The sequence below is a fragment of the Doryrhamphus excisus genome, chromosome 11 (genome assembly GCF_030265055.1).
Source record: "Doryrhamphus excisus isolate RoL2022-K1 chromosome 11, RoL_Dexc_1.0, whole genome shotgun sequence".
Lineage (NCBI taxonomy): Eukaryota > Metazoa > Chordata > Actinopteri > Syngnathiformes > Syngnathidae > Doryrhamphus > Doryrhamphus excisus.
Window position 1 is genome coordinate 3,054,571 of NC_080476.1, and position 26,845 is coordinate 3,081,415.

The 26,845-nt window shown below is 42.0% G+C and overlaps 3 protein-coding genes and 1 long non-coding RNA gene across 6 annotated transcripts in view; 2 read left to right on the plus strand and 2 right to left on the minus strand.

Annotated features, from left to right (window-relative positions):
- The window catches only part of capn5b (calpain 5b), a 47,735-nt gene extending 42,493 nt beyond the window's left edge, over positions 1-5,242 (minus strand). For both annotated transcript variants that reach the window (XM_058086586.1, XM_058086585.1), the window contains exon 1: positions 5,037-5,242. The gene's annotated coding sequence lies outside the window, so the exon portion shown is untranslated. The remainder of the gene's footprint in view (positions 1-5,036) is intronic.
- Positions 398-5,501, plus strand: LOC131138049 (uncharacterized). Its single transcript, XR_009132027.1, has 3 exons — positions 398-428; positions 4,441-4,487; positions 4,856-5,501. It is a non-coding gene; the product is annotated as an uncharacterized LOC131138049 (long non-coding RNA).
- A 480-nt stretch (positions 5,502-5,981) lies between these two features.
- LOC131138036 (cullin-5) lies at positions 5,982-19,185 on the minus strand. Its single transcript, XM_058086584.1, has 19 exons — positions 19,054-19,185; positions 17,200-17,309; positions 17,017-17,116; positions 15,868-16,044; positions 15,650-15,791; positions 14,190-14,335; positions 14,027-14,107; positions 13,861-13,954; positions 13,624-13,754; positions 13,422-13,529; positions 12,908-12,972; positions 12,672-12,804; positions 11,352-11,483; positions 11,162-11,285; positions 10,908-11,083; positions 9,276-9,437; positions 9,070-9,188; positions 8,830-8,953; positions 5,982-6,968 (listed from the first exon to the last, which is right to left on the minus strand). Exons 1-19 carry the CDS (start codon positions 19,075-19,077, stop codon positions 6,774-6,776), a joined length of 2,343 nt encoding a protein of 780 aa, XP_057942567.1. The 5' UTR covers positions 19,078-19,185; the 3' UTR covers positions 5,982-6,773.
- Positions 19,186-20,284: 1,099 nt separating this feature from the next.
- On the plus strand, positions 20,285-26,730 carry LOC131138040 (solute carrier family 35 member F2-like). Of its 2 annotated transcripts, none has more exons than XM_058086590.1 (9): positions 20,285-20,628; positions 21,551-21,651; positions 21,758-21,930; positions 22,624-22,751; positions 22,897-23,056; positions 23,134-23,290; positions 23,431-23,483; positions 24,866-25,020; positions 25,708-26,730. In XM_058086590.1, the coding sequence occupies exons 2-9, from the start codon at positions 21,563-21,565 to the stop codon at positions 25,912-25,914; spliced, it is 1,122 nt and encodes a 373-aa protein (XP_057942573.1). In that variant the 5' UTR covers positions 20,285-20,628; positions 21,551-21,562; the 3' UTR covers positions 25,915-26,730. The 2 variants fall into 2 exon arrangements, with proteins under 2 accessions (XP_057942573.1, XP_057942575.1); XM_058086592.1 differs by having other exon boundaries at positions 22,954-23,056.
- The last annotated feature ends 115 nt before the right edge of the window (positions 26,731-26,845 follow it).

Below are 26,845 nucleotides of genomic sequence, written 5' to 3' on the forward strand. Positions count from 1 at the left end.
GATATAAATCCGATATATGCGTAAAACGGACATTTTCCGGTATACGCATATAACGGATTTCGCTTATATCGGACAAAACCAGTGGGAACAGTGAATCCGATATATCTGAGGTTTACTGTACATTTATAGGTCAGAAAAGTGAAAAAAGCATAATAGGTCCTCTTGAAGTGTATCAATCACATGTTGCGCCCCCCCCCATTGGTTGTGATATAAAAAATATTTGAACAAATACAAACATATATGCGATCCAGACATCCCCAAAGTTTTACAAAGAGACAAGTTGCTCAGTCCCGCCCCTTTTGCTTGATGGCGCCCCTGTTTTTCAACCAATCGTACTCAAATTGGACACACCTGCTTGTCAGTCCCCTAAAGGTGTATACCAAATATTGAGGCGATTCTACTAAAAACAGATGCATTCAGCGAGGCAGGTATGTTATCTTACAGGAAATGACGTATAATAACAATCACGTTGGTTGAATACTTTAAATGGGGACACATTTTACTCAGCACATTCACTGAAAAGCTCAGGTATTTTCAAGTCATCAGACTAAAGTCTCAGTTAAGTCATTGATGACAAAGTCTAAGTTGACTCGCAAATCTTTGATGATAGTGGCAATTTAAGTCTGAAGTCATCAAAATTGTGACTGGAGTCACATGACTTGAGTCCACATCTCTGCTAATAAGTAATAATGAAACAAAGCTTTAAAATGTATGTGCAGGATTTTACAAAATTTTTAAAAAACATTTACAAAATCTTGTAAAAATTTTTTACAAGATTTTACAAAAATCTGCATCCTTTGGTTTTGGTGGAACAGGTTTGGACGCGGGCGGCACGGTGGTCTAGGGGTTAGCGCGCAGACCTCACAGCTAGGAGACCAGGGTTCATTTCCACCCTCGGGCATCTCTGTGTGGAGTTTGCATGTTCTCCCCGTGCATGCGTGGGTTTTCTCCGGGTACTCCGGTTTCCTCCCACATTCCAAAAACATGCTAGGTTAATTGGCCACTCCAAATTGTCCATAGGTATGAATGTGAGTGTGAATGGTTGTTTGTCTATATGTGCCCTGTGATTGGCTGGCGACCAGTCTAGGGTGTACCCCGCCTTACGCCCGAAGACAGCTGGGATAGGCTCCAGCACCCCCGCGACCCTCATGAGGAAAAGCGGTAGAAAATGAATGAATGAATGAAAGGTTTGGACGCCCCTGGCTGAGACTGTCTACATATTCTTTGCAGATAACCAACGCTAGAGAAGTTGCTGTAGAAGATGCAGCTGCAGTGTAGGAGATTTACAATCACTGATGCTTTTTAGCAGGATGGAGTCGTGACAAATATCTCCCCCCACCAAAGCAAGCTATATAACAGCAATTTTCCCCGCTGGGAAGCGTGATTAGAACAAACCTGGAGTACGAAATCAAGACTGTTCGCAGCAGGCAGCGGCAGCGCATTCAGGATGGTCAGAGATCAGGGACGAGTGCGCTCTGGGGGTGGGGGCGGGGGTGTACGGTGACTGATTGAGTCTGCTTCTGCTGACAAACTGATTAAAGCTGCAGAAATGGAGTGGGCGCAGTAATGCACCACTGTCCCACAGAGAGAACAGGAGAAAACAAAGGAGGGTTCTTACCCCCCCCCACACACACACACACACATCAGGGAGGAGGGCTATCCCAAGGTATCCCATCCTCCCACCATCGTGATCTCCCCTCTGCAGCATCATATCCTTGCTGCCAAATGTGGGCTTGGCCCTGACACACGACACTGACTCTCTGCAAAAAAAAAAGAAAACAAAAACCACCGCACCAAGGCAAGCAGCTAAACCTTCCACATAAACACCCATCTGGTCTATTTATAAAGACCAGCCCCAACATCAGCAACATCTGACCTGTTCTTCAATTTTAGTCAGCTGTGCTTTCCTCAATCTCGACCGCTGTTGCAGTGCAGAAATGTTGCTCTTAATATCTTTTTCTTTGTTGTACTTTTCCTATGACGTCTAAGGAAATTTAAAAAATATTCACATTTGAGAGGCTAAAATCAGAGGATTTTTCTTTTTCATTTCTTTTTCTATGCTGCTTATCCTCACAGGGGTCACAGGCATGCTGGAGCCTATCCCAGCTGTCTTGGGGCGAGAGGCGGGCTACACCCTGGACTGGTGGCCAGCCAATCACAGGGCACATATAGACAAACAACCATTCACATTCATACCTATGGACAATTTGGAGTCGCCAATTAACCTAAAATGCATATTTTCAGAATATCTAAAATGATTAATCAAATACCAAAATAGTTGGTGATCTTTCAATTAATTGTTGTAGCTCTACTATACAGTAGATACACACACAAATACACACAGAGTACAGTAATACCTTGTTAAAGTTACCGAAGTTAAAGCATCAAAAAGTCTATTTCCAACCTTCTAACGATGGTTTTTAACATTATTAGAGCCCTCTAGACATGAAGTAATACCCCCATAGATGTTTTCGTCAAAATTATTTGGTCGACAAACACATTTTTTTCATGACAAAAAAAGAGATTTTGATGACTAAAAAGTGACCAGTAGTGAGTGAGGTTTTGTTGATGAGTGAGACTGGATGAAAATGTTAGTGGGTGGTCTACCAGAAGTTTCACATTTCTGCCGATCGTGTGTGTAATCTTTCAGTCAAAAACTACTGAAGTAATGCATCCTCGCTTAGCATGCAGTGCACTTCCTGCTCAACACGCTGGTGGCCTGTGATGTGGGCAGCGGGAACACTTTTAGAGGAAAACAGTGCACTGATTTGAGGACATACATATACTTTAAGCATAATGCCTCCATAAAATGTAATGCATTGTGCAGAGAGACGGCGGTAAACGTGGCTGCATGGGTATTTTACCACAAGCTGTGTTAACATTGATCCATCCATCCATGTCACTCCACAATTGGCTTATGATCAAATTCATGGTCAGCCTAGTAAGTCCTGACGCGTATACTCATATATTTCTTAGCTCCCTTTTGAGTGTTAAGTTGCTGTGTGATGATTATAGTGTTCTTTGTAAGATAAGGCTGTGAGTTATATTGTAAAAGTGATGAGTTACAGAATTTGTAAAAAAAAAAAAAAAAAATCAGAACATCATCTAATTGTGGCATCCCGCAAGGATCCTTTTTAAGACCGCCGTTGTTTCATCCCCACATTCTACTTGAGTCTAGCTCTAAAGATATGCTGGTGTGCTAAAGTTATGATGGAGCCACATATACGTACGACGTACATAAACTGCAATTAAAAATACATTATATCTTCTGTTTTGACTGTGAGGGATTTCACTTTGACTTTCTGGTGGACAAATTCAGAGAAAACAGTTATGACACAATGTAAAGGTATTTTATGGCTGCACAATCTGAAAAGCTCATCAAACGTATTGTATTCATTGTCTACATGTAATCAGTCACAAGTTTGTGCATCATTAGAGAGGCCTATTATCTATGTATAAATATTTTGCCAGTACTATAGAGAGAATTCTTGCACCCTGCAACAATTATTCCGTATCTTGCACAAGATGAACTCCAAAAGACAAACTCTTTGTTTCCCAGTTTTATTTCCACTTTGGTACAATAAAGAATTTGCACCAGACTAATTACTATTTTATTTTTGGAATATATTCTTACTTTTTCTTATAAAGTCACAAATGTATTCCTCTAGTATTATTATTTTTCCTCTCACTGTGGCCTTGAGTCTACCTTCTACCCAAGAACCCAAACATTGCCATGAACACTGTCAGGTCTTAAGGGGGATCACACAAGGGGTGTCAGACGACACCCAGCTCACGAGACTCGATACAAAAGATTGAGTCCACAAGGACGAGATGGGATTTTAACTTAGATTTTAAGAAAGGTTTTAAGAAAAGTACAATGAAAAAAACATGGGACTAGACAGACTTTATTTAACCACACAAAACAATGCAGGGGTGTTTTAAATCATATAAACCACCACCATTATGATCGTATATAATCTTAATAGTGTATCATGATAATGCAATATTTCCTTCAATATGTCATCTTTCACTCTGTAAAGTTGTGGAATGTGTTTGTAACATTTTTTCCATAGGCAATTCACACTATCTGCCAAACGCTTGCAGCATTTCTGGAATGGTGGCTTTTCAACCACATTAAAGAGAAACTATAAATTTTGTTTTGGATTTCCATGAGTTCTTATGAGAAAATTTGATTTTATTCATCTACGCTGATGGTAACCAAGGTTCTACTGTACTAGTTTTCAGTAGTTTCTGTAACACTAACTTCATCTTGTAGTACTATTAGAATTTTTCCTCACACTGTGGCACTGATGTTCCCTGTTCTATTTTGGAACGCAAACACAACATTGCCATAGTGTTAAGACTGCAAGCGCCTTCATGAGTGTGTGTGGTCTTTTAATGTGTCTTTTTCCTCTCGGTGCTCTGCACAACAATACACAGAAGAAGATGGCTGGAAAGGATCAGACCAAGACAGCAGCAGTGCATGGGTAAAGAAAAAAGTCTAAGCCTAATTGATAACATTTCCAGTCCCCTAAGATATCACTACTGTATGATTTCTTTGGTGTTATTAGAACTGTTGTAGATAGAACATACTGTATATACAGTAGCTGTAGCTATGACACTGTTATAGCCATACATGGAGTCCATACTGCCCGTGTTGTCTATTTGCATTTGGATGCTGTGTTCACGGACAAATAGGAGTGTTTCACATTAATATTAAGTAGGCAGCGTAGATTTGAATTAAATGCACTCAAATAATAGCAGCACTATCAAGAACCGCGGTACTCATTGTATATGTGTCGCTGTTTTTTGCGCAGAGTAATGGCTTAGTATTTTGTTTCCCCCCACCCCCCAGCACCCCCATCTTCCGAGCCGTCTAAACGAAACGCCAAGGAAGTAACAGCATCTCGGATCTCCAGAGATTTAACGAGCCGCTTCGTGCAACTCGCCCACCGACCGCCTCTCCATCACCAAGCATCCCTTGTCGAGATCACCTGCGCTCCGGGCGAGGAGGCGAGAACCAGGGAATCGGTTACCTGAAGTGAGGCCTCTCTCGTGGCAACGTGGTTCTCTCTCGGGTCCTCCTCCGGGGGCCGGGGTGGGGGTCCAGCCGGGTCCAACCCTCGCTCTCCAGGGCCGGGGGGAGGGGAGGGGGCTGCCGGGGTTCCTCAACACCACGCTCTCTCCTCCCTGGTCCTCCGCCGGAGAGCCTCTCTCCTCCTCGGCCGAAGCCAGCGTCAAGCAACCATGTATTACTCCGCGACAACACGGGAAGCTCTCCTGCTTTTCAAAATAAATTACACGTTTTCTGACGTTGTGGCATTTAAATAAAAAATATTATTTCAATCATTTACGTTAACATATTGAGCTTCAAGAAATAAATTGTGCGTTTACAAAGTGTAGCCAGAGCTGGGCTGACATAAACAACATCCAAGTTTGCTAGCACTAAGCATTTCCATTAGCATTCACACTTGTTTAGTTAATCCATAAATAACTCAAACTTGTCTTATAACTTATGTTCGCCATATTTGTCCACACTTAATATCCATTCAAATCTGACATTATTTTGAAAGCAGGAAGTCTTACCAGCTCTCTAGCGAAAGCTACGCACTGACCACTGCGCATGTGCAGAGCAGAGAGGGCTGTTGTAATTCCTTACCTTTGTCACAAGTAAAAATGATGCACAGTACAATATGCTGTAATTAAGAAAAATGTCAGCCTAATTAAAGCCAGCAGGTCGCTTTGCAGCCTGTAAGAGAAGACGAACGCCAATTAAACACAGTTTAGATAAACTCACATGTCATCTGTGAAATAACTACACATTACATGGCAATGCTAAAAACGGGCACGGTAACTTCAGGTCAAAACAATAAACATTGTATTTCTTGAAAGCTGTTCTCTGGTGCCACCTACTGGTCACCCAGTACAGTCTTGAGTCCATGTATGTAAGCCGTCTCACTACTACGAAAGCAAAAATGCATGTCTGCATGTGGTTTCATGATAAGGTGCTGTTTTTATTTCATTACTCACATCTCACAATACACCCCTCCGACACGCTTCTGAACTGTATCTGTATGGATTTACCACGCTTAATACTGACCTCTGCCTCTCCTCCTGAGACTTCCTGCAGATTTTGTTTTTGCAAATGTAATTGAGCTCCCAGTTACGACTCCCGACACCACCACCGCCCCCCTACAGTCCCCGGGGACACCCATCCTACGTTTTACTCCACAAATGGAGATTGAGTCCGGGAAAACCTGTGATGTGGCACTGTATGCACTCTCAAAAGTTGTGATTAAGTGACGACTTACTCTCACAAGAACAATACAAACAACAGGGGTGGGGGCAGCCCTGTCAAGAAGCTTGAGTTAAAGCACGGAGGCCTCGGCCGGACTGTTTAAAAAAAAAAAAAAAAAAGTTTTCCGGGATCCTCAAGCCAGGTAGAATTCCACAAGCATCAGGCAGGAGAGACTCACCGGCACGCTGTAGCATCCAGAAAAAACAAAACTAGAAACATGAATTACAGCCTCATTTCAAGTCCCAAATAAAAACAGTTACAACCATTAGGTGCTGACTTTTTTTTCTCTTTATACAACTTTAAGGCAGGAAGTGTTTTTAAATAGGTCTCAAGTCTTTAATTCATGCCTCCCTGCACAGGATTTATTTTTAAATAGAGGAAAAGGGGATGGGGGGCCTGTAAGTATTCTACTGTCCATCAGGCCTGATTGAAACCCAAAAACAAAAAAGTCCAAACCGTCACACCCGCCGCTGTGCTATGCCATGTAAATGAAGGTGTTTATATCGGTCTCGTCCCGCTTGATGTACTTGTGATCGATCAGCCACTCGATCTGCTCCTTGATCATCTTCTTCTGTGGTAAAAACATGTTCTTTAAGATCTCCACCAGCTCCGTCTGCAGCTGGGCGTTGTTGATGCGCTTCCTCATCTTCATGATCTGAATTATGGCCTCCTGAAGGTGGGGGACAGAAGGAAAAAAAAATTCAGGTGGGATCAGCGCAAGGGACAGCTTAAACCAGGGGGACATTTGTGTCCCGCAGTTTGGTTCAATTTCCATGTTTTTCTTGATAATAACCAAAATCAATTAAGTTATTACATCAATAGCTATAGCATTGCACTGCCAAAAAAATAAACTTGTATGCTGTATTTTTGTTGACATCATTATACTCTATTTGTCGAAAAACAAAAGGTTCCTTTAGTTGTGCCAGGCTGGTTGTGGTCTAATCATTTTTTCCATGACCGTACCTCTCATACTTTTACTTAATTGTAAAATGTCTAGGTAGGCACCATAAACGAGATTAAATAAAACCAGAAAGATTATAAACAGCCCCTCATCATAGTTAAACTGCACGTGGGTGTGGCCTTCTATTGTTGCCAGTGTAAGGCACACCAGTGCTGTGCAATAATCATGTTGTCTCATCAGCATCTTGATATGATAATCTTAGCCATAAGAAGTACTGTCTAACTTGAGCACAGATTTGTCAACAATATTTGAGGGACTGCATAGTGGTTAGCGCGCAGGCCACACAGATAGGAGACCGGAGTTCGATTCCACCTTTGGGCATCTCTGTGTTGAGTTTGCATGTTCTCCCGTGCATGCGTTGTTTTTGGACAAATACACTGCACTACGGCAGACCTCTTCCTACCAGTCAGGTAAGCAAAACAACAAATTATGTTCTTGACGCAGCAAAGAAATTATGCATAATCCTTCAAATACAGGGCTGCATGGCGGACGAGTGGTTAGCATGCAGGCCTCACAGCTAGGAGACCGGAGTTCAATTCCACCCTCGGCCATCTCTGTGTGGAGTTTGCATGTTCTCCCCGTGCATGCGTGGGTTTTCTCCGGGTACTCCGGTTTCCTCCCACATTCCAAAAACATGCTAGGTTAATTGGCCACTCCAAATTGTCCATAGGTATGAATGTGAGTGTGAATGGTTGTTTGTCTCTAGAATGGGGCATCGTTTAGACATTTTGGCTAAATATATGGATACATTTGTGTTAACGAGAAGCCATTTTGCTGAAACTTACTATGTTCTATGTTACTATGTTCTACCGCTGGTTACTCAAGAACAGAAAAAGCTTTTTTTTCCTGATGAAAGTTATCTGTGTGGGGTTTGTATGTTCTCCCCGTGCGTGCGTGGGTTTTCTCCGGGTACTCCGGCGACCAGTCCAGGGTGTACCCCGCCTCTCGCCCAAAGACAGCTGGGATAGGCTCAAGCAAACCCGCGACCGCGATAGAAAATGAGAGTCTATCCTTTCTTTTGGTATATACCATGTCTACCGTATATAGCCCTATGACACAATATTCCGCGTGCCTTGGAAAATCTGTAAAAATCATCAAAAATGGCCGGTATTGAGAGGGACAACTTTTGAAAAATGTCTGGGATTGAGCGAATGAGTTAATAATCAGGTAAGATTATCAAGTGGTGACCCCATTCTTCTTTTTTTCCCATATGAAATTATTCCAGTAATCAAGGTTAGTACTTATATCAGCAAACAAATACTGACCACTAGTTGCCAATGTAGAGTCATTCCACCATTCTTAATGACTAAGATTTTGACACAGAGAGCTTTTATGCTTGACAATACTTCATTTGGGAAAATATTTATATTGTTTGACTAATTATAAGCCACAGTCAACCTAGAAACAGAGATCCTTTCTTCATGAAGTTTTGTAAAACGGGGAAGTTGCTGCAGCGATGTTCGATCTACGATCCTGGAGCGAGGGGCGGCTGTATTTGGAGAGGGAAGGCAACACCATTCATGCCCAGTAGAGGGGGCTCTTGTTAGGTGTTGGGAGCTCCTCTATTTACCTGTGTTCTTAGTATCCTGAGCTGGACGATGCCCTCGTTCTCCTCCTCTCGCATTCGCTCCGTGGTGAGCTGCAACCGACCAATCAGGTTGATCTTCCCCCTCTTCTGAACCTTTGAATTTTTTCTGGAAAAAAAAAGTCCAGAGTATGTCCTTGAAGTCCCAGCACATCTGGCAACACTGATCAGCACACAGGCATGGGCCCCTCCCCTTCAATATCACCCTGCATACACTATACTTACATAAGGGAAAACTCTTGATTGACATAGAATAGCGTTCCCTCTGCGAAGTCTTTGGGTGATGACACCACCGGGTCATACGACAACACCTGCCGCTTGAGTTTGGGAAACGCCACCAGAGACTGAAAGAACAAGCAGAATCTCTATAAAATATATGTATTTTAGAAAACAGATATTACTTTGCGAAAAAAATGCATTGTCCTTTTTACCCAAAGAGTACGTCTCAGCTCGGCATCTGGCAGCTCTGTGGCGAGCTTGAGGTTTTCGAAGCTGATCCTCTCCCGGGGCCTCTGATTCCAGGCAAAGAGCACAGCCAGCTGGAAGGTGGTCACCTCCAGGTCGTACTGACCCACTTCGTTCTTGAAGGTGATCTGTGAGGGAAAATAGAGCAAATAGTTGCTTTAAATCAATCATGTGCCTTCAGCTAAAGGAAGGCACATGCTGTCACACATTCAATGTAGACAATGTAATAAAATCCAACAGGAGAGTTGTTCCAAAATAGCTGTCTTTACATAGAAAACCACAGAAATACGGTTGTAGATGACCACAATGTATCCCACTGGACAACATCTACATTTGTCTGCGTTGTTATTCAAAAGGAAGGTGTATGAAATGTAATGACGACAATGTGTCCCACTGCACATGTTTTCTTTGACCACATGGTCATTTATGAACAAGCACAATGGAACCTTGGTGAGTGACATTTCAGAAGCTACAACTCTATAACCAAAATGGACGCTAACCAAATACATTTTTCCCAGTAGAAATAAGGTAATCGCAAGAACATTTGGAGAGGTGCATGTGATGCGGCTTTAAGGTTGAAGGCAATTCATCTTGCAGCTTTTGCTGGGGTCTGCGCCTTGGGGCATGACGTTAGCATTGGGTGTAACAACGAAAGAGGGAGAGACTGGCAGCATGTTGATGAGGGAATCATGGGGCTGAACAAGACTGCTTTAGTGGTTCTAGTGTAAAGGGAGGAGGATGAAGAGAGCAACTTTTCTGCTGGGCTACTGTTCAACTAGCCGTTTTATACGCAATGGTCAGCATTGCTTGGAAAAAGGTATTTATTTATTAAAAGTTTATTACAAGAAATCTTTTCTGGGTGTGGCCCTTATACCTGTACGTTCAAAAATCTTAACACAAAAAACATTTTTATAGTTTCATAATTATAGTTGTACATGCATTAAATAACTCAAAAAGCATATGAATGATGAATGAAATGGATAAGTGAACATTTAAGGTTACTTTTACCAAAATGTGGCAGGGAGATCATGGAGTTCAAGTTATTTCTTGAATTTCTTTTGATCACGGTGGCAAAATAATCCAAAATGGAGCCAAAGAAAGTTGCCTGCTCCAACATTTTGATAAAGACGGAAATTGTTTTATGCATGTAAAACTATAATTACAACAGAGCTGACTTCCGGTTCTAACAGGGACGTTATGCTGAAAAAACACATTAGGAACATGCATTGTATTATTAGCACAACCAACAAGGATGCTAACTGGGGTGTACCTAACAAAGGTTCCACTACATATTGCACCACACGGCAGTAAAAGAACCAATGTTGTAACAACGGTAGGGAGCAAAATACTCGGCTAGCATTAATACCAGTAAAGAACTCACTGTAAACAACACATATTTTAAAGTGCATATAGAGGTGATATCATGATATTTTGTGGCATTACTAGGAACTATATCAGGAGGTTGTCTTGTCTTGTTGTATTGTACTGGCTGTAATATTTGAATCTTTACTTAAAGTGTCCGGCCAGTGTCACATGTGTATCTGTGTGTGTGTGTGTGTGTGTGTGTGTTACTCAGTGTAGATGGTGGTTGCACTCACAATGCCATTAGACATGAGGTGATGCCAGTGAAGCTTGCGTCCGCTGTGGTTTTTCTTGTAGAAGTCTTCCACCTCCGGAATCAAATCTTCCAGCTCGGTGGGCAGGGAAACGAACACCTTCTCGCTGCTCCTCGACCATGCTCCAGCGTTCAGGATTTTGATATTGACGGAGTCAGCTGCGTAATCAAGAAAGGTTAACACATCAGAGCAGGACATTTAGTTAGAACGTTAGTACAACTCCTGTGTGTCTTTACCTGGTAAAGCCAACTTGTTGTGTTTATGCATTTCTTTGAAAGACTGATTGAGGTCTTCAGACACTTTAATGTCCTGGAACATCCTGGCCAACTTGTTGACATAGTCAGCTGGCATTCCTACTTCCTGTTTGGAGGGATGAAAACATCAAAATGAGCCATTTAAATGACTAAGAATTCCATTTGTTCTTACCCTGAGCCACTCCACCATGTTCTCCTCAATCTCACTGTCTGCCGAGATGTCCAGGATGAGGCGACGGGTCAGGTGGGCTTTGTGGTAGCGCATGAACACGTCTTTGTTCTGGACGTACTTAAGAACCAACAACTGGAAAGGAATATTTAGAAAATAAGCATGACAATGCATTCTCTTTCAGTCATATATAGTATGCTCCCATTAGGTGGTCTACAAAATGGAATTAGCACTGGTTCAAAATAACAGTAATAACAGTTTTGGCTGTTATTTAGTTGATTTTATTACCAACATTTAGTGCTTCTAATGGATGTAAAATTGTTGTGTTGGTTATTTCGGTTACCGATCCCACACACTAGCACCCCAAGGGTGTTCAACTTTGTGGCAAAAGACATTGCAAACAAAATCTGAAAAAAGTGGGATCAGAAAAGTGTTTGGATTCGTTGGACTGCCTGAGGTTCCTGCTGCAGCGCAATCAAGCTGATCTTGCACGCAAATTTACCTTAAAGACGCTGATCCTCTGGGTTTCACCAGTGATTTAAAAAATGTTTGTCTCTACATTTTATGGTTCCCCTTTCATATCACATAGCCCAGGGGTCACCAACATGCATGGTGCCCGTGGGCACCAGGGACCACCCCTCATGACCACATGAGGCCCCTGCAAGGCTGCTTTTCATTCAGGTTTTCAGTTAATAATGTGAGAAGACTATAAAGAAATACATTGTGAAATACAAAAGGTGAGTTGTGGATACCACCATTGTGTTCATGTTCTGGTAAAACAAGCATATTCACTTTGTTTCGCTTTAAATCAGCTACGAAAATAAATGTTGAAAAAATGAGCAGCTCTAGGCCTTTTTCATTTTGTAGAAGTATTTTCTAACAAGAAAAAACCTTGGTGACCCCTAATATATTACACTTCATTAATGTGATCGGTATCAGTATCGGTGTCGGCCAATTTCAGTTATGTATGATCGGTAATGGTATCAGCAGCATAAAACCCTGATCGAAGCATCCCTAATTTACAGACTAAATAGTTGAGAGTGTAATAATCGTACGTTAACACAATGAAGTTTGAAAGGTCACTTAATTGTGATACTGATTTTTGCCCCAAATCTCCCAGATCTAATTTACTATGTGGTCTAAGGCCCTCCTTTCAACTTTTACACATTCAGTAACAATTTCCATACAATGTCGGTCATCTGTGTAAGAGTGTTCGGTGCTGACAAACCACTTTGGAACAATTTTTCATCACACACCAGGTCCAAATGTCATACAGGCGAGGCTTTAAAAAAAAAAAAAAAAAAAAAAAAAAAAAACACACACCACTTCCTTGAGCTTGGCCTCAATCTCCTCCGATGTGAGCTTCTTGCTCAGAGGGGTTTTCCTCAGCAGCATGTCACAGTAGTTGGCCAGCAGCTCCGGACACTTGGACTCAGGTTGAGTTTTTAAACCCACACTGAACACAGCAGGGCAGGGGAAGGTGAGTCCAGTCACGTAATATTCTCTGTTTGTTGTTAGGAAAGATCTAACATAAAATCATACCATAGCAGCACACTTACCCTTTCTGTTTCATGGGAAGTTCTAATTTAAATATTGTGGCATCATTGACGACTGCCTTGTATGCCTGCAAAAATAAGAAGTTGGCAGACTTTATCCAAGAAGAGACGGAGGGCTGCAAGAAACTGGTGCACTGCAGCAAAGCAAAGACTGTGGAGCATACAACAACACTGCAGCAACCCCCACCCCCGATTTGAAATACTAGAGAAACTAATTTATTCTATTGTCTGTACTGTGCAGACTGAACTGACAAACTGAAACCAGGAAAATGTGACAAAATAGAGCGCATACAAGCGTCAAGAGTCAAACTGCATGTTGAGTACTATACATTTCTACATGTTGGCAGGTCTGCACTAACATTAAAAGCCAGGGGCGGGGGGGCTACCCCACTATTTGTATTTATTTTTTTATCCATCCATGTCTCCTCCAGTCTTACAATGACATAGCAACGAGTAATCAATCAATATTACCTGTATTGGCCAATGAAAATGGGGCAGTATTCAGAGCTGAACTCACTTTGTCTCTTGCGGTGAGGAAACGCGGGTCGTCCTGAAAGGCTTCCTTCACCAGCCGACTGAAGCGGTTGAACAACGTGAGGAGCTGCTCTACATATTTCTCAGAGTCCTGTGACAAAGAGAGGAAGGACAAGTCTTGACAAGGGGAAGACAGACCTATAATGTCATCATAGCCGTATCACTGGAACGGAAAGGGTACTCACGGAGGTGATGGTTTCGGCCGACGCCACCATGTCAGCCAGGCCGGCACTCATGATGTGCTCCTCCAGGTCCTTCAGCATGGGCTCGATGCCGCTCGGCACTTTGTCCATCAGTGAGAACATCAGATGCAACTCTAGATAAAAATTAAAAAAACAGTTGAGATGCAAAAACTGACTGGCTAATAAGACAAGTCATGAAGCTTTGGTCATGGCTAATTCCTGCAACGTTTCAGTACTCACTGTCTGTTTCATTCCTTTTGATCATGCCTGGACACTCGGCTAAGATGGTCTCCTTGAAGGACGTCACCAACGCGTTGACGCAACACTCCATCAACTGGGAGGCAGAAAGATAGGTTTGTGTGTTTGAATGCATGTGCAAAAAAAGTACAGGATTAGGGCTACTCACTGCTTGTACAGAGTTGCAGTCACGCCTCGTCTCCAGGTATCGCAGTGCACGTTTCTCCTCTTCCCTCAGCTTGGAATCAGCCTAGTGAAACACCAACAATGTGTATTTGTACAGCGGTTTATTAAAGGCTGCAGTCTGTGTGACACCCAAGAGCAGTACTCACGTATTTCATGTAGTTTTGGACACCATTCTGTTGGAGATAGGCGGGAGCCTGCGTTCTGTAGAAGCGCTCGGTAGAGTCCATGTAGGCCTTTTCAAAGTTGTCTCTGTAGATCTGCAGCTTGTCGTCGGGATTGGAGCACAAGTTCACTGCAGCCAAAAAGAGATGACAGTAATACAAACCTGATATACTGTATACCAGGGGTGCTCATTAAGTCGATCGCGATCTACCGGTCGATCGCGGAGGTGGTACTAGTCGATCGCTGGTCGATCGTGGCGTGACATTAAAAAAATATCATCCCAGCGTCAATGCCGTCACTTGATTGATATACAGGGCAGCCATTCAGATGACAACTGAATGTTGCCCTTCGGGTGACCAATCAAATCAAACAACGTCTCTAAGTGCAGCAGAACTTACGATGTCAGCCTATCATCCATCCCCGTTACTTGATTGACATACAGGACAACCAATCAGATGACAACTGAATTTTGACCTTTAGGTCACCGCTCATGCGTAAACAACGATGCAAAGTGCTAAGCTAGTCGGCGAATTGCGTCAGATTTTAAGCCCTCGCTAAAGTTTATGGTCACTAAAATGAGTGAAGGAGCTGGACCAAGTAAAAAGGCAAAAACATATCACTTCCATACGGATATGGAATATTATACGGATATTATGATACGGATATTATCCACGACTGATAAACATTTGGAAGTGTGCTTGAGGCTGGCTATCAGCAGCTACTGTCCGGACTATGCATCCCTGGCTGGTTCAATTCAGTGCAAGTCATCAAAGTAAACTCAGGTAATTACAAAAAATTTTAATAGTTAATTATGTGTGTTTTGCAATATTGGCTCATTTGGTTATGTAAGGTACATCAACATACATTGTACGTACAAATAATCCTCAATACATTTGAAAATAAATAGATGTTTTGCATTTTTGTAGTGGGTAGATCATTTTGACTCGGTCATTTTAAAAGTAGCTCGCATGCTGAAAAAGTGTGAACACCCCTGCTGTATACTATGGGTGCCCTAGTATACAAAATTGATATTGATTCGATATCAGCCAAAAAAAAACTCTCAGATTTTATTGGCCTGCTGCTAAAATCTGATATGGGCACTCCCATGCAAGCAGTCTATTGTAGACTCCGCGCCAGTACTTCTATCCAGCATACAGAATCTACATGATCCCATGTGTGCTAGCATGTAGAAGTGACAAGGCACCTTTGTCAGTGGTTAACTTATTTTTACACTTCAATGACTTAAGAAAGTTTAACTGTTACTTTTAAAAATGAGTGTACATTTAATAAAGGTTTTATTCTAGGCATTTGTTGGGGTCTTTTGTGCAGCCTTACAAATTATGTAAATTCCAACGATGTGTGTTTGTGTGTAGGCATTTTGTTCAGCATTGCTTAACATGCCATATGAAAACACTGACGTGAGATTAATGTGCACATTGCTCACCGTAGGACTCCCGCACTCCAATGACTAGTTGCGAATCGAAAGCTTCTCCCAGCCGCTCGGCATGGACCAGCTTCATTGCACTGTCTTGTAGTCTGTTCTTAATGTTGGAGAAGATGGACTCGTTCCATGTGTCCAGCATCAGCTGCAGGGAAAAACCGTAGAGGTACAGTTTGTCATTCGTGTATGCCGCCCCGTCAAACAAGTTCCTTCATCCTCACCTTGCGAACGATGCTGTCCTCGACGTTGGACTTCTTGTTGCTGCCCTGCTTGCCCATCAGCGTGATCTCGAGCTGGCAGAAAGGCTTGGGCAGGATATCGCACTGTGTGAAGAACTTCCTCCATTCCACGATGTAGGCCTTAAGCAGTGCCGTGTCATCCTGGTGACTCAACACCCGCTTTTGTGGCAAGATGGCAAAATAATGGCATTAAGTCACACTAGAGACAGTCACACAATCCGATATGAATATATTCTCACACTGTATGACATGTTCAACAAACAGTAGACAAGATACCCACTATTTCTGAAGGTTATGTTGGAGAATGGTAAAATGTTGTAAATAATGGCAGTGCCCATAAAAAGCCCTAAAATGCCTCATTATAGATACCCTATAATATCTCTCTACCATTAAGTCAACTGTAAAGTTAATAAGTAGTCACCATTCATGAATGATAACGAAAGATGATGAAATTTGCTGTATCTCACAATGACGAAGAGGATTATAAAGACGCCACAATCATGGACAGCCAATCAGCAGTAAGTACTTGGATACATTCCATCCTCACACCAACATCGCAATGTTCTATTTCATCTACACATACAAGTATGTCTTTATACACAGATCTTAGCCGGATACTTTTATTGCTCACAAAACAACACCCTCCCTCTTCTTCCTCTGTGCTTGTCTTAACATGCTGTGTACAGATATCTGCTCATGTTATACCCAACAAAAACAGAAACCCAACACTCTTGTTTTGCTCCCATCTTCCATGAAGTCAAAGATGCAAAACCTATCTCTCTCAAATATTAGGAAACCAAATCTGTGTTCGTGAGCATGCATAATTTATAATCCATCCACCTCGCAGGTGTGGCAAGATGCCGATTAGACAGCATGATTAATACACCAGTGTGGCTTAGGCTGGCCACAATAAAAGGCAGTTCAACTATGGATTCATCCTTCATCTCTCCTTATAGTTTTTGGATCGTTCTCCCCTTTTAATATCCCAGTCACAGCAGTTCTGTGCTATATCGCTATGACAACCAGCTCCAATGAGGGGGTGTGCAGTGCAGTCAATGTAGTACCATGCAGAGTAAGAGACATTAATAAAAATCATGGCATGTAAATGACTTTAGGACTCTTAGGTCTTACAGCTTGTGCTTGTTTGATGAAGTCTAGGATGTCCTCTTTAAGGGCCTGGTGGATCTTGGCGGGGCCTTTGTCATCCCACAGGCACACCGCATGGACGTCTCTGTGGAAAAAAAAAACAACACGAAGTTGAGCAGTCGAAGTTTTTGTTTGGCAACGCCTTTTTTTTCTCCATGATGAACTTACGAGAAAAGGTCAAACCACTGCTGTTTGGTGACGGACTCTTGCCGTAAGAGCTTTAACACGATGGGACGCATCAGATCCCATTTGTCCTCAAACTGAAGGGAGCCTTTGTTCTGGAAAACAGCAATAAATTAGTGATCATACATACCACCAAATAAGACAAGCATATCATGCACTGTCTTGCCTATTCCACTGTCATCAAAGATCTACTACAAAAAGCGTTAAATTGTGCTTATATAAACATGATCTCCTGCAGATACTAAGGTTTTCTGGCCCCAAAGTTTCTAAATTGCCTCACTTTACAATAGATGGCCCAGGAACAATGATAAGGAGAATGTACATTATACTGTATATAGTACAGTATATTGTGCAGTGTATTTTGTCATACAGAAGGTCTCCGACTACGGTTTGGGCAATAGGCCCTTAAAACAGTAGAGCATTCCTGTCATTTAGAGGATCTTTGACTAGCTTTTTTCCCTGTAGGTCCTTAAATACAGCAGAGTGTTCCTGTCATATGGACAATTTGGGGAATTTTGTCCATCATCCACAAACCTTATGTGATGCATGAACAGATGTCTTTCTTTGTTCTGTGTGTTCTAAAGATACTAAAACAGACATGCATATAATGGGAAACACTTATTCCACCTATAAAGCCATCGCATGCATATTAACCAAGACACAGTGACATAATGGCATACAAAAATGATGTTACCGTCGTATCGATACCATGCCACACCACACACCCACCTGCAGCGACGCACTCACAATGGCTCAGACCACTACCAACCTGGTAAGGCTACATATTGCCGCTTTTGTCACTGCTGCTGTTTTTATTCTTGAGTTTAGAAAAGTTAACGCCAGGTTTAGGCATTATTCTCCTTAAAATAGCAGAATGCTCCTGTCATATAGTAAGATGACCTCTGTCAAACATTTTGACAGTAGACAGTACTGCATTCCTGTCATTCAGTGGCTCTTTGATTAGTTTTTTTGTAGCACTGTGTGTTATTAAAAACAGCAGAGAACTCCTGTTATATAGAGGATGTTTGACAGTAAGTCCTTATCCAGAGCATTTGTGTCAAATAGAGGATGTTTCACTAGCGTTTTAGTAGGATTTTGATTGGTGTTGTTGCAGTAAAACAGCAGAATCCTCTCATATAATTATAGATCTCTGAATAGCGTATTTACAGTATGTCTTTAAAAACATCCTCCTGTCATTTAGAGTATCTTTGACTGGTGTTTTTTTGCATTAGGTCCTTAAAAACAGCAGAGTGCTGCTGTCACAACCGATATGAATCACATACAAAAAACAGAGGCATTGGTGCCTGTCAAACAATGTTTGCCTAGAAAGACACCAGCGGGGGATTTAATGACGGCTCAGCGTGCAGAAAATATCACGGCAGTAGCCTTTTGGCAGCCTTTAGCGTGGGTTTTAGTGGGGCTTGAGTCAGCTGCAGATTCCTGCGTCCCTGACTTGACAGATGATATCCTGGGTGTGCGCGTCCACCGCTAGTAGTTCTGCGTGGGTTGCGCGGACAAAAACACGTCCCGGTTCTGCGGAAATGTGTCTCCTTTACCGGCCCTGGACACAGTCTCCTCCACGCCACTGTGTGTGCCCTCTCCTCCCTCATTTAGGTAGCTAATGCTGCAGCCATTTAGCCAAGCTAAATCTCAGGCTGAGAGCTAATGCTAGCCAACTTAAATGCTTCCGCCGGCGTCAAAGCTGACAGCCCGGCGGTGTTCCGGTGTTGGGGGGTCATTCGTTGGCGTGTGACTTTATCGGTGACGCGACACCTTAAGGGTGACACGCACTTTGGTGGCCATTGAGTTGAAATTAATTGAATTGGAGCGGGGTCCTACCTTTAGCAAATTAGACGTCGCCATGTTCCCTTAACTTATAGTCTCGTTGAATCTCGCGTGATCTTGGCGGCTGGTCGACATATCGCATCAGTCTTTTCCAGTATGTGCTTTACACACTTAGAATCAATAACATATCCACAAAAAAAAGTATATATCAAATCATGCAACTATCGTGCTTCTTTTCTTGCTGTTTATGTAATGATTACTAACACAGGGTTTACTACAACAACATCCACTACAATATTGTAAACACCATTGCGTTATTATTATGAAGCAAATTAAAGAAAAGAAAACTATTGCTAATGATTATAAAAAGACCAGAATTCTCTTCACTGTGACAGTTGCTACTACTGTGTGTGTTTGTTGCACAGACAACCCTGGAAAATCAGCAAGGACGGTTTTTCTATTTGTTATCATTCTGCGTCTGTGTGAAAACCTTGGGAGGGTGTTTTCTCACACTAGCTGGAGCGCAAGGATCCCTCCAATTGAAAAGAAAACAAACATCTTACAGTGGCGAGAGGATACATCTGGGCATCTTTTTGTTGTTTATATGAGTTTGACTTGGTTTGGCTTGGTTGAAGTTCAATGTGGCAGCCATATGACTTATGAATTAGATCGTTCAGTTTTATAGTGATCAGAATGTAACTTCAAGCTTGATCGCTTTACAAAAGTGCCGTGAAGTAGTGAAGTAATTCTCCTGATCCAGATATCCTTGCAGCAGAAATTGCTAGATGCATTACTCATGAATGCCGAGTTCTTGACGGGAAATGATTAGTTTACCGTATTGATGCACTCACTCACTGGAATCGTCCTCTGATGTTGTCACAGTCACACTCTAAAGTGATTTATTTATTTATGTAAATAGTGCAATTGTGATGTTTAGCAGGCTCGTATGTTCTGATTAAATCAACTAGTTCTCTGACAATTGGCCGAAAAACTAGATTATTGATGAAGTGTTGTATGTAGTATGTAGTATGAAGTATGTATGGATCATATACATAAGAAAAGCCTAATAAAACAATCACTATTGATATTTATTATTTCTTATTATTTTTCCCCATCTCAGGTTATTTTTAGTCGTTTTTGGTCCCTGAATATATCATTCTTTTTTTACCAATATTGTTTACGTTTGGCACGACTGTTTTGAAAGTCTTCCTGGAATATGACGTCAAACAACCAAATACTCTGATTGGCCGAGGCTTCAAGACGTCATCACCACGCGACACGCCTGTGTTAATGACAGCAGCGCAAATACAGGCTGCTTGAATTAATGTTTACACTGCTAATTTATGGTGATATAGTGGCGGCAAACAGTCAGACCTGGCAAAAAGCCAGGTGTGGATACGAATGCCTCGCTGGACGCCATATTCGTGAAAGAAGTAGGAGGAGGAAGAGGAGGGGGAGAAAGTGCCGCTTCCGGTGCGGCAGTATGATAACACTTGGACTTGCACGCTGCCGAAGGACTTGACGGTTGTGCCTGGACCAGAAAACAATCTTAAATTGCTTTATTGAAAACCGCTACTGTTGACGAAATGGATTAAAAGTGTCAGGGAGAAGTTTGCTGAGCTGTTCACGGTGAGTTTGTCCGGTGGCTGCCAGTATGACTCATTTGTTCTTATATATACATTAACATTACAATGCTTGCATTTTGTTTTTCTTCTATACAGTCATTCATACTACGAGGTGTATATAAATGTCTGGATTGGTGGTTTTGAAAAGTGCTAGAATGTGATATATGAGTTCTGTTTGCATTTCGTATTTAGGTATGCAAGTGGAGGTCCACCGGCCAAATCTGGCCCGGGAATGACGTCGGGCGGACCAAGAACTTGAAGCTTGATTTTAAAACATGAACACAATTAACATTTTTGCCACAGATTCCTAAAAACACCAGCATACTCCTGCCATGTAGAGATTTCATTTTGCATTTTGTATTTGGGTATTCAAGTGGAGGTCCACAGGCCAAATCCAGCCCGGAAATGATGTCAGGCGGACCAAGAACTTGAAGCTTGATTTTAAAACATGAACACTGTTAACATTTTTGCCAGGGATTCCTAAAAACACTAGCATACACACTACTGTATGTGGTGCTTATGCAGTGATCAAAATGGTAGAGGGCTTCTTTTGCAGGAGGTCCTAAAAACAGCAGAGCATTCTTGTTATGTCAAGGATCTTTTTTTCTGGTGAGTTTGGCAGTAGGTTCTTTTAAAAAAAAGAAAATCAGAGCGCTCCTGTAAAAGTGAGGATTTTTACTCGTGTTTTTGTACTCTGTACTTTTTAAAACAGACAAGTGTTTCTGTCTTTTGAGTAACAAGTAGGTTGTACTTTTATAATAGTCCTTCGTACTGCATATCCAGTATTGTACTGTAATTGGAAGCATGAGACATTCCATCGTGACTGTTACCAATTTCCTGTTAATTAGCCAGGCAGCATGGAGGACAGTCATTCCTTACAAAAAAACGACCTTAAATCTTGTGTCTCTCTCCTTTTAATCTTGTAGCACTGATAAGCAATGGAGGACCAAGTGGAGGAGAAGAGGTGTGGGAAACTGAGGGCCGCCTGCGGTCTGTACAATTACAAGCTGAGGGATGTCTTCACATGGTGAGTTGTACAAGTTTGGACCTCAATTCTTTGTAACTTTATCCCATTTCCAAGTCTATGGTCCGCATGATCCGCTCATGCTGGTGTTGTTGGCGCCCCCATGCAGGCATCTGTTGAAGACCTTGGTCATGGGCCAGGTCTTGTCCCTGTTGATCTGCGGCACAGCGGTAAGCTGTGAGTACCTGGCCAACGCCGGGGTGGAGACTCCTATGTTGCAGAGCTTCCTCAACTATGCCCTGCTGCTGCTTGTCTACACCACCATCCTCAGCACCCACACAGGTACCATAGGCACCCATTTCATATTGCATATTTTTAGTGCCAAAATTGCCTATTCAAATATTTATTTATTAAATAAAATGTGAAATACGTATTTCATTAAATAAAAAGTAATTAATCAAATTATAAATATGTATTGATTTTTTAAATTACTTGTGTACTTATTTTATGCATTCCATTAAAGACTATTCAAACATTTATTTATTAAATAAAATGTGAAATACTTGTTTCATTAAATACATTTTTTTTGAATTACTTATATTTTTTAAAATTACTTTTGTGTTGCATTCCATTAAAGACACCTTTCAATGCACTTCCCCATTATTGCATAAATAAAACAATTCATTGAAAGTCATTAATGTCATTAAATAATTAATAAGGTCATGAAATGTGTAAATAAGTCATGAAATAAATTACCAAAACATGTACATATTTATCAAGTATAATCTTATATAAATAATGATACTCTAACAATTTTCATGACCAATAAATATATTGATCATGAATGCACACACACAGATATATCCACCCCCAGTCCTGCGGGGGGCAGTAAAGGGTCACTGCCTCACTTGGCTCCAGTGTAGGCAGACTATAAAGTAAAATCAAAAAGTAAATGAATAAATTTCTACCAAAATGTAACGTGTTTTAGTATATAAGAAAAATAGTAAGACTAGATGTCCTTGTGTGTGTCTACAGGGGATCGTAACATCCTTCAGGTTTTGAAAACCAAGTGGTGGAGGTATGTGCTGATGGGTCTGGCGGATGTAGAGGCGAACTACACGGTGGTTAAGGCCTACCGCTACACCACGCTCACCAGCATCCAGGTGGGAGGAAACTACTTGTAAAAATCATATGAAATATTATTAGTTTCGTTCATTTGGACAAATAAAACTCCTAATAAATGCCCGCTACTGTCTGCAATTGAGTGATGCCATTTTAATACGGCCTGCATGGCAACTCGTGTTCCAGCTACTGGACTGCTTCGTCATCCCAGTCCTGATGCTCATGTCCTGGTTCCTCCTGAAGACTCGCTACAAGCTGCTGCACTTTATCGCTGTCACCGTGTGCCTGCTGGGCGTGGGCTCCATGGTCGGTGCCGACATCCTGGCCGGGAGAGACCAAGGATCCAGTAAGGACACTTTTGTAGCTCCGCCTCTGTGTCGCTCCTCCTCTGTATCATTCTTGTTGTTCCTGTTAACTCTGCAGCCAGTGACGTGGTTCTGGGCGACAGCCTGGTCCTGATCAGTGCCGTCCTCTACGCCGTGTCAAACATGTGCCAGGAGTTTACAGTGAAGACCCTGAGCCGTGTCGAATTCTTGGGCATGATGGGCTTGTTTGGGACGATCATCAGTGGAATCCAGCTGTAAGTTGTCACCTCATAACTACACCTGCGAAATCCAATGAGGTACAAAATGAAGGCAATATATTGTTAGACACAGCAGCAACAGAACCAATGTTGTAATAGCAGTCAGGATTCTTCAATTCTTAAATTCTCATTTGCAGAGTTGCACTTGAAACCAGCGCTGTCAAGGAAATAAAATGGAACTTTCACATTGGTAAGTCAAGTCTTTATGATTTTACTACAGGGCACTAAGTGGCGGACCACGATCCGAATCCCGATCCAAATCCTGTCCTACTTACAGTATGTTCATATGTTCATTCAAAGCAGTGTAACTCATATGCTGACAAACAGTGGCACTCATAAAAAGTGGCAACACCAAACTATGATACAAAGCACAACGTTTTTGACCAAACATACTCGTCTCAGATCCCAATCTAAACAACCCAACCAATCCTGATGCATTCATTCAATGCCCACCATTTCACCATTCCAGCTTGACGGTCACTCATTGATTACATTCAGATGTTGATACACAGGATGCCAAAATGCAATTCATTAATTAAAAGCATATTTTTATTGTGTTATTGTGTTATTGTTCTCTAACTCACCTGTTTCTCTATAAGAGTTGCCTTTTCTAAAATCAATTTTTATGCGTTGGACTTCTTGTGCTTGAGTATTGGGGATGGAAAACACCCGGCAGTAACACCCTGCAGGGGGCGCAACACCCATTCATTCATTTTCTGCCGCTTATCCTCACGAGGGTCGCGGGGGTGCTGGAGCCTATCCCAGCTGTCTTCGGGTGAGAGGCGGGGTACACCCTGGACTGGTGGCCAGCCAATCACAGGGCACATATAGACAAACAACCATTCACACTCACATTCATACCTATGGACAATTTGGAGTGGCCAATTAACCTAGCATGTTTTTGGGAAACCCACGCATGCACGGGGAGAACATGCAAACTCCACACAGAGGTTGCCGAGGGTGGAATTGAACCCTGGTCTCCTAGCTTTGAGGTCTGTGCGCTAACCACTCGACTGCTGTGCCGCCCAGAATGTTGTATTCTCCTGTTAAACGATGCCAGAGTTTCAGATAATGAGGATTGTGCATTTGGAAGTGAGCCCTGAAAGAAGTTTGGGATGGCTCAAAACGCTTGGTTTCTGAAGGCGTGGTAAAACTGCCCCTTTGTGATGTCACAGAGGGGTGGACTTCCTTATATGGTTCATAGTTAGGAAGCACTTGGAATCAATTTTTACAAACCTTTGGCAGGAAGCACAAATCAAAGGAAATACAGCTGGAATAGGTGCAGATTCTGGAAAAAACTTTTCTGTGCGGGTTATTGTGTGTGGCTGCTCTGTAGGAGTCCACAACTCAATACAAAGGATTGAAAAATGAGCACAATAGGTTTCCTTTAAGAACTGATACTTTGCTGAAACTTACCAACCTATGTTCTACTGCTGATTACTGAAGAACGGAAAAAGCTAGAAACACAATATTCTATGTGCCTGGAAAAATCAGTCCAAATCATCAAAAAAAGTCTGTGATTGAATGAGTCAAGAAGTGACTCTCTAACCCTTGCGTGTGTGTGTTGTGCAGCCATGCTATTTGTGGTGTACATGCTGTGCATGTTCGCGCTGTACAGCTTCATGCCCGTGGTGGTGAAGAGGACGAGCGCCACCGCCGTTAACCTCTCGCTGCTCACCGCCGACCTCTTCAGCCTCTTCTGTGGCATCTTCCTCTTCCACTACACGGTGAGTGGCACCACCACACGTACCGCACTTTGTACTCCACACAAAATAAGTCAAGTTCAGCCTTACAGAGCGCTACAATGTCGGATAAAGTACTTTTGAGTGATTACAGTTGGAACAGTTTTTTCATGGAGGTGTGTTATTGTGTGGTGTGTCTTGGCAAAGTGACTTTTTTGGTTAAGCACAAGCTAATTCTGTAATTAATATTTAGCATCTTATTCAATGGCTTTAACCCTTACGAAGTATTAATAAATCCTACCAATTTGAAGCTCTTAACAGAGGAACACTATTGATAGCAATAACAATAGTAGTAATGTTTGTGTGGAGTCATTTCCTTGTGTAGAGTAGTGTCATGTACGCTGTTGCACTGCCGTTTCTTTTTTTTTTTCGTTTTCTTTTCTCTGCCGCGTGTGGCAGCGCAGCCCTCTGCCCCATGTTTCCATGGAAACAGTGAGCAGGAGCATCTCTGCTTTTATGTTGGACAACGAGGCAGTCCTGTACAAACTGCCTAGCAACTTGCAATCATGTCATGTGACCTTTTTCATGAAGTATGAGAAATACTTTTCCTCTTTTTCTTTATCTTTAAAGTGATCTTGTGTTTGAAAATGCACCTATACATAAACTACTATAATAATAATAATAATAATAATATGTCAATTTGTGTACCCCTGTCCTGCCCAAACCCTTCAGTTCTCAACGCTGTACATCATGGCCTTTGTCCTCATCATGGTGGGTTTCGTAACCTTCAACGCCATCCCGACGTACAACGCTCAGCCTGAGCCCGACTCCAGGGACCCGTCGGACCAGGAGGCTCAGAGCGCCTCAGATCGCCTGCTGCCAGCCGACGGTGGCGGCGTCCAGAGAAACGGGGGCCTGATGGCGGTGGCTGCGCTATGACCACAGAGGAAGTCTTTCTGTTCTAAGAAAGACAGCTGGAACCGACTGTTCCACAGTACCTTCCATGGAGTGGAAGGGTGGAAGTCACAGGGACTTTATTGTTACAAAAACACAGAAAAACTACTAATTGATCGTCACAAACGTTACTGCACTCCTTTGTGATGCTAATTTGTTACACTAAAGACACCTTTCATTTTACATTGTGTGCTGCACGGGTGGACAAAGTGTGGCACGCGGGCCATATTTGGTCCTATATATTGTTTAACCTGGCCCGCTTAACAGTCCTATTATATTTTACATTTTGTTTGGACCTTTTGTTACAATCCTCGTGATAAGTTCAAAAAACAATCATCGCCTTTGACCCCCAAAGCCCCGGAGATGGTTTACACTGCTATTATTAGCCTCTTTGCTGCCAAGGAACTAAAAGTTCCAGGAACTTAAAACGACCCTGCAAAATGTCCCAGAATTCAATTCCGGCCCTACTTCCTGGTAAAGTTCCTGCCATGGAAAATGGGCAATTGTTTACTGCATATTATTTATTCATACTATGATGGGGTTTTACCAGGTAATGTTTTTTGTATTCATGGCTTTTTATAAGAGAACAATGCCAAAGCTGTCTTTTAATGTCCAGCAATTGAATAGCTGACTTAGCCTCAATTGTTTTTTTTTTTTTCATATAAGTTTCTATTATTCTTTATGTTATTTTCAATATAATGTTAGACCAACGTTTTTTTTTAATGGTGAATTATGTCAGGTTGTGTTCCACAAAATCAGTTAAAAATAAAATCATATGCTGTATGTTTTGTTTACTGTTTGTTTTTTAGTTACGTTGATGTAAAATGTACTTTTGCTATTATTTGTATACATTGCAATGATGATCATGCTCAGTTTCTGAGAGGCATTGAGTTCACCTTGTGGTTGCTGATATAGT

Coding starts and splice junctions, on each gene's coding strand:
- LOC131138036 (XM_058086584.1), bottom strand. CDS start 19,077: ATGGCGACGTCTAATTTGCTAAAG. Junction 16,045..17,016: donor TCATCAAACAAGCACAAGCT/GTAAGACCTAAG, acceptor TTGCCACAAAAG/CGGGTGTTGAGTCACCAGGA. Junction 13,955..14,026: donor ACTGCAACTCTGTACAAGCA/GTGAGTAGCCCT, acceptor TCTGCCTCCCAG/TTGATGGAGTGTTGCGTCAA.
- LOC131138040 (XM_058086590.1), top strand. CDS start 21,563: ATGGAGGACCAAGTGGAGGAGAAGAGGTGTGGGAAACTGAGGGCCGCC. Junction 23,057..23,133: donor CGGGAGAGACCAAGGATCCA/GTAAGGACACTT, acceptor TTAACTCTGCAG/CCAGTGACGTGGTTCTGGGC. Junction 23,484..24,865: donor AAAATGGAACTTTCACATTG/GTAAGTCAAGTC, acceptor TGTGTTGTGCAG/CCATGCTATTTGTGGTGTAC.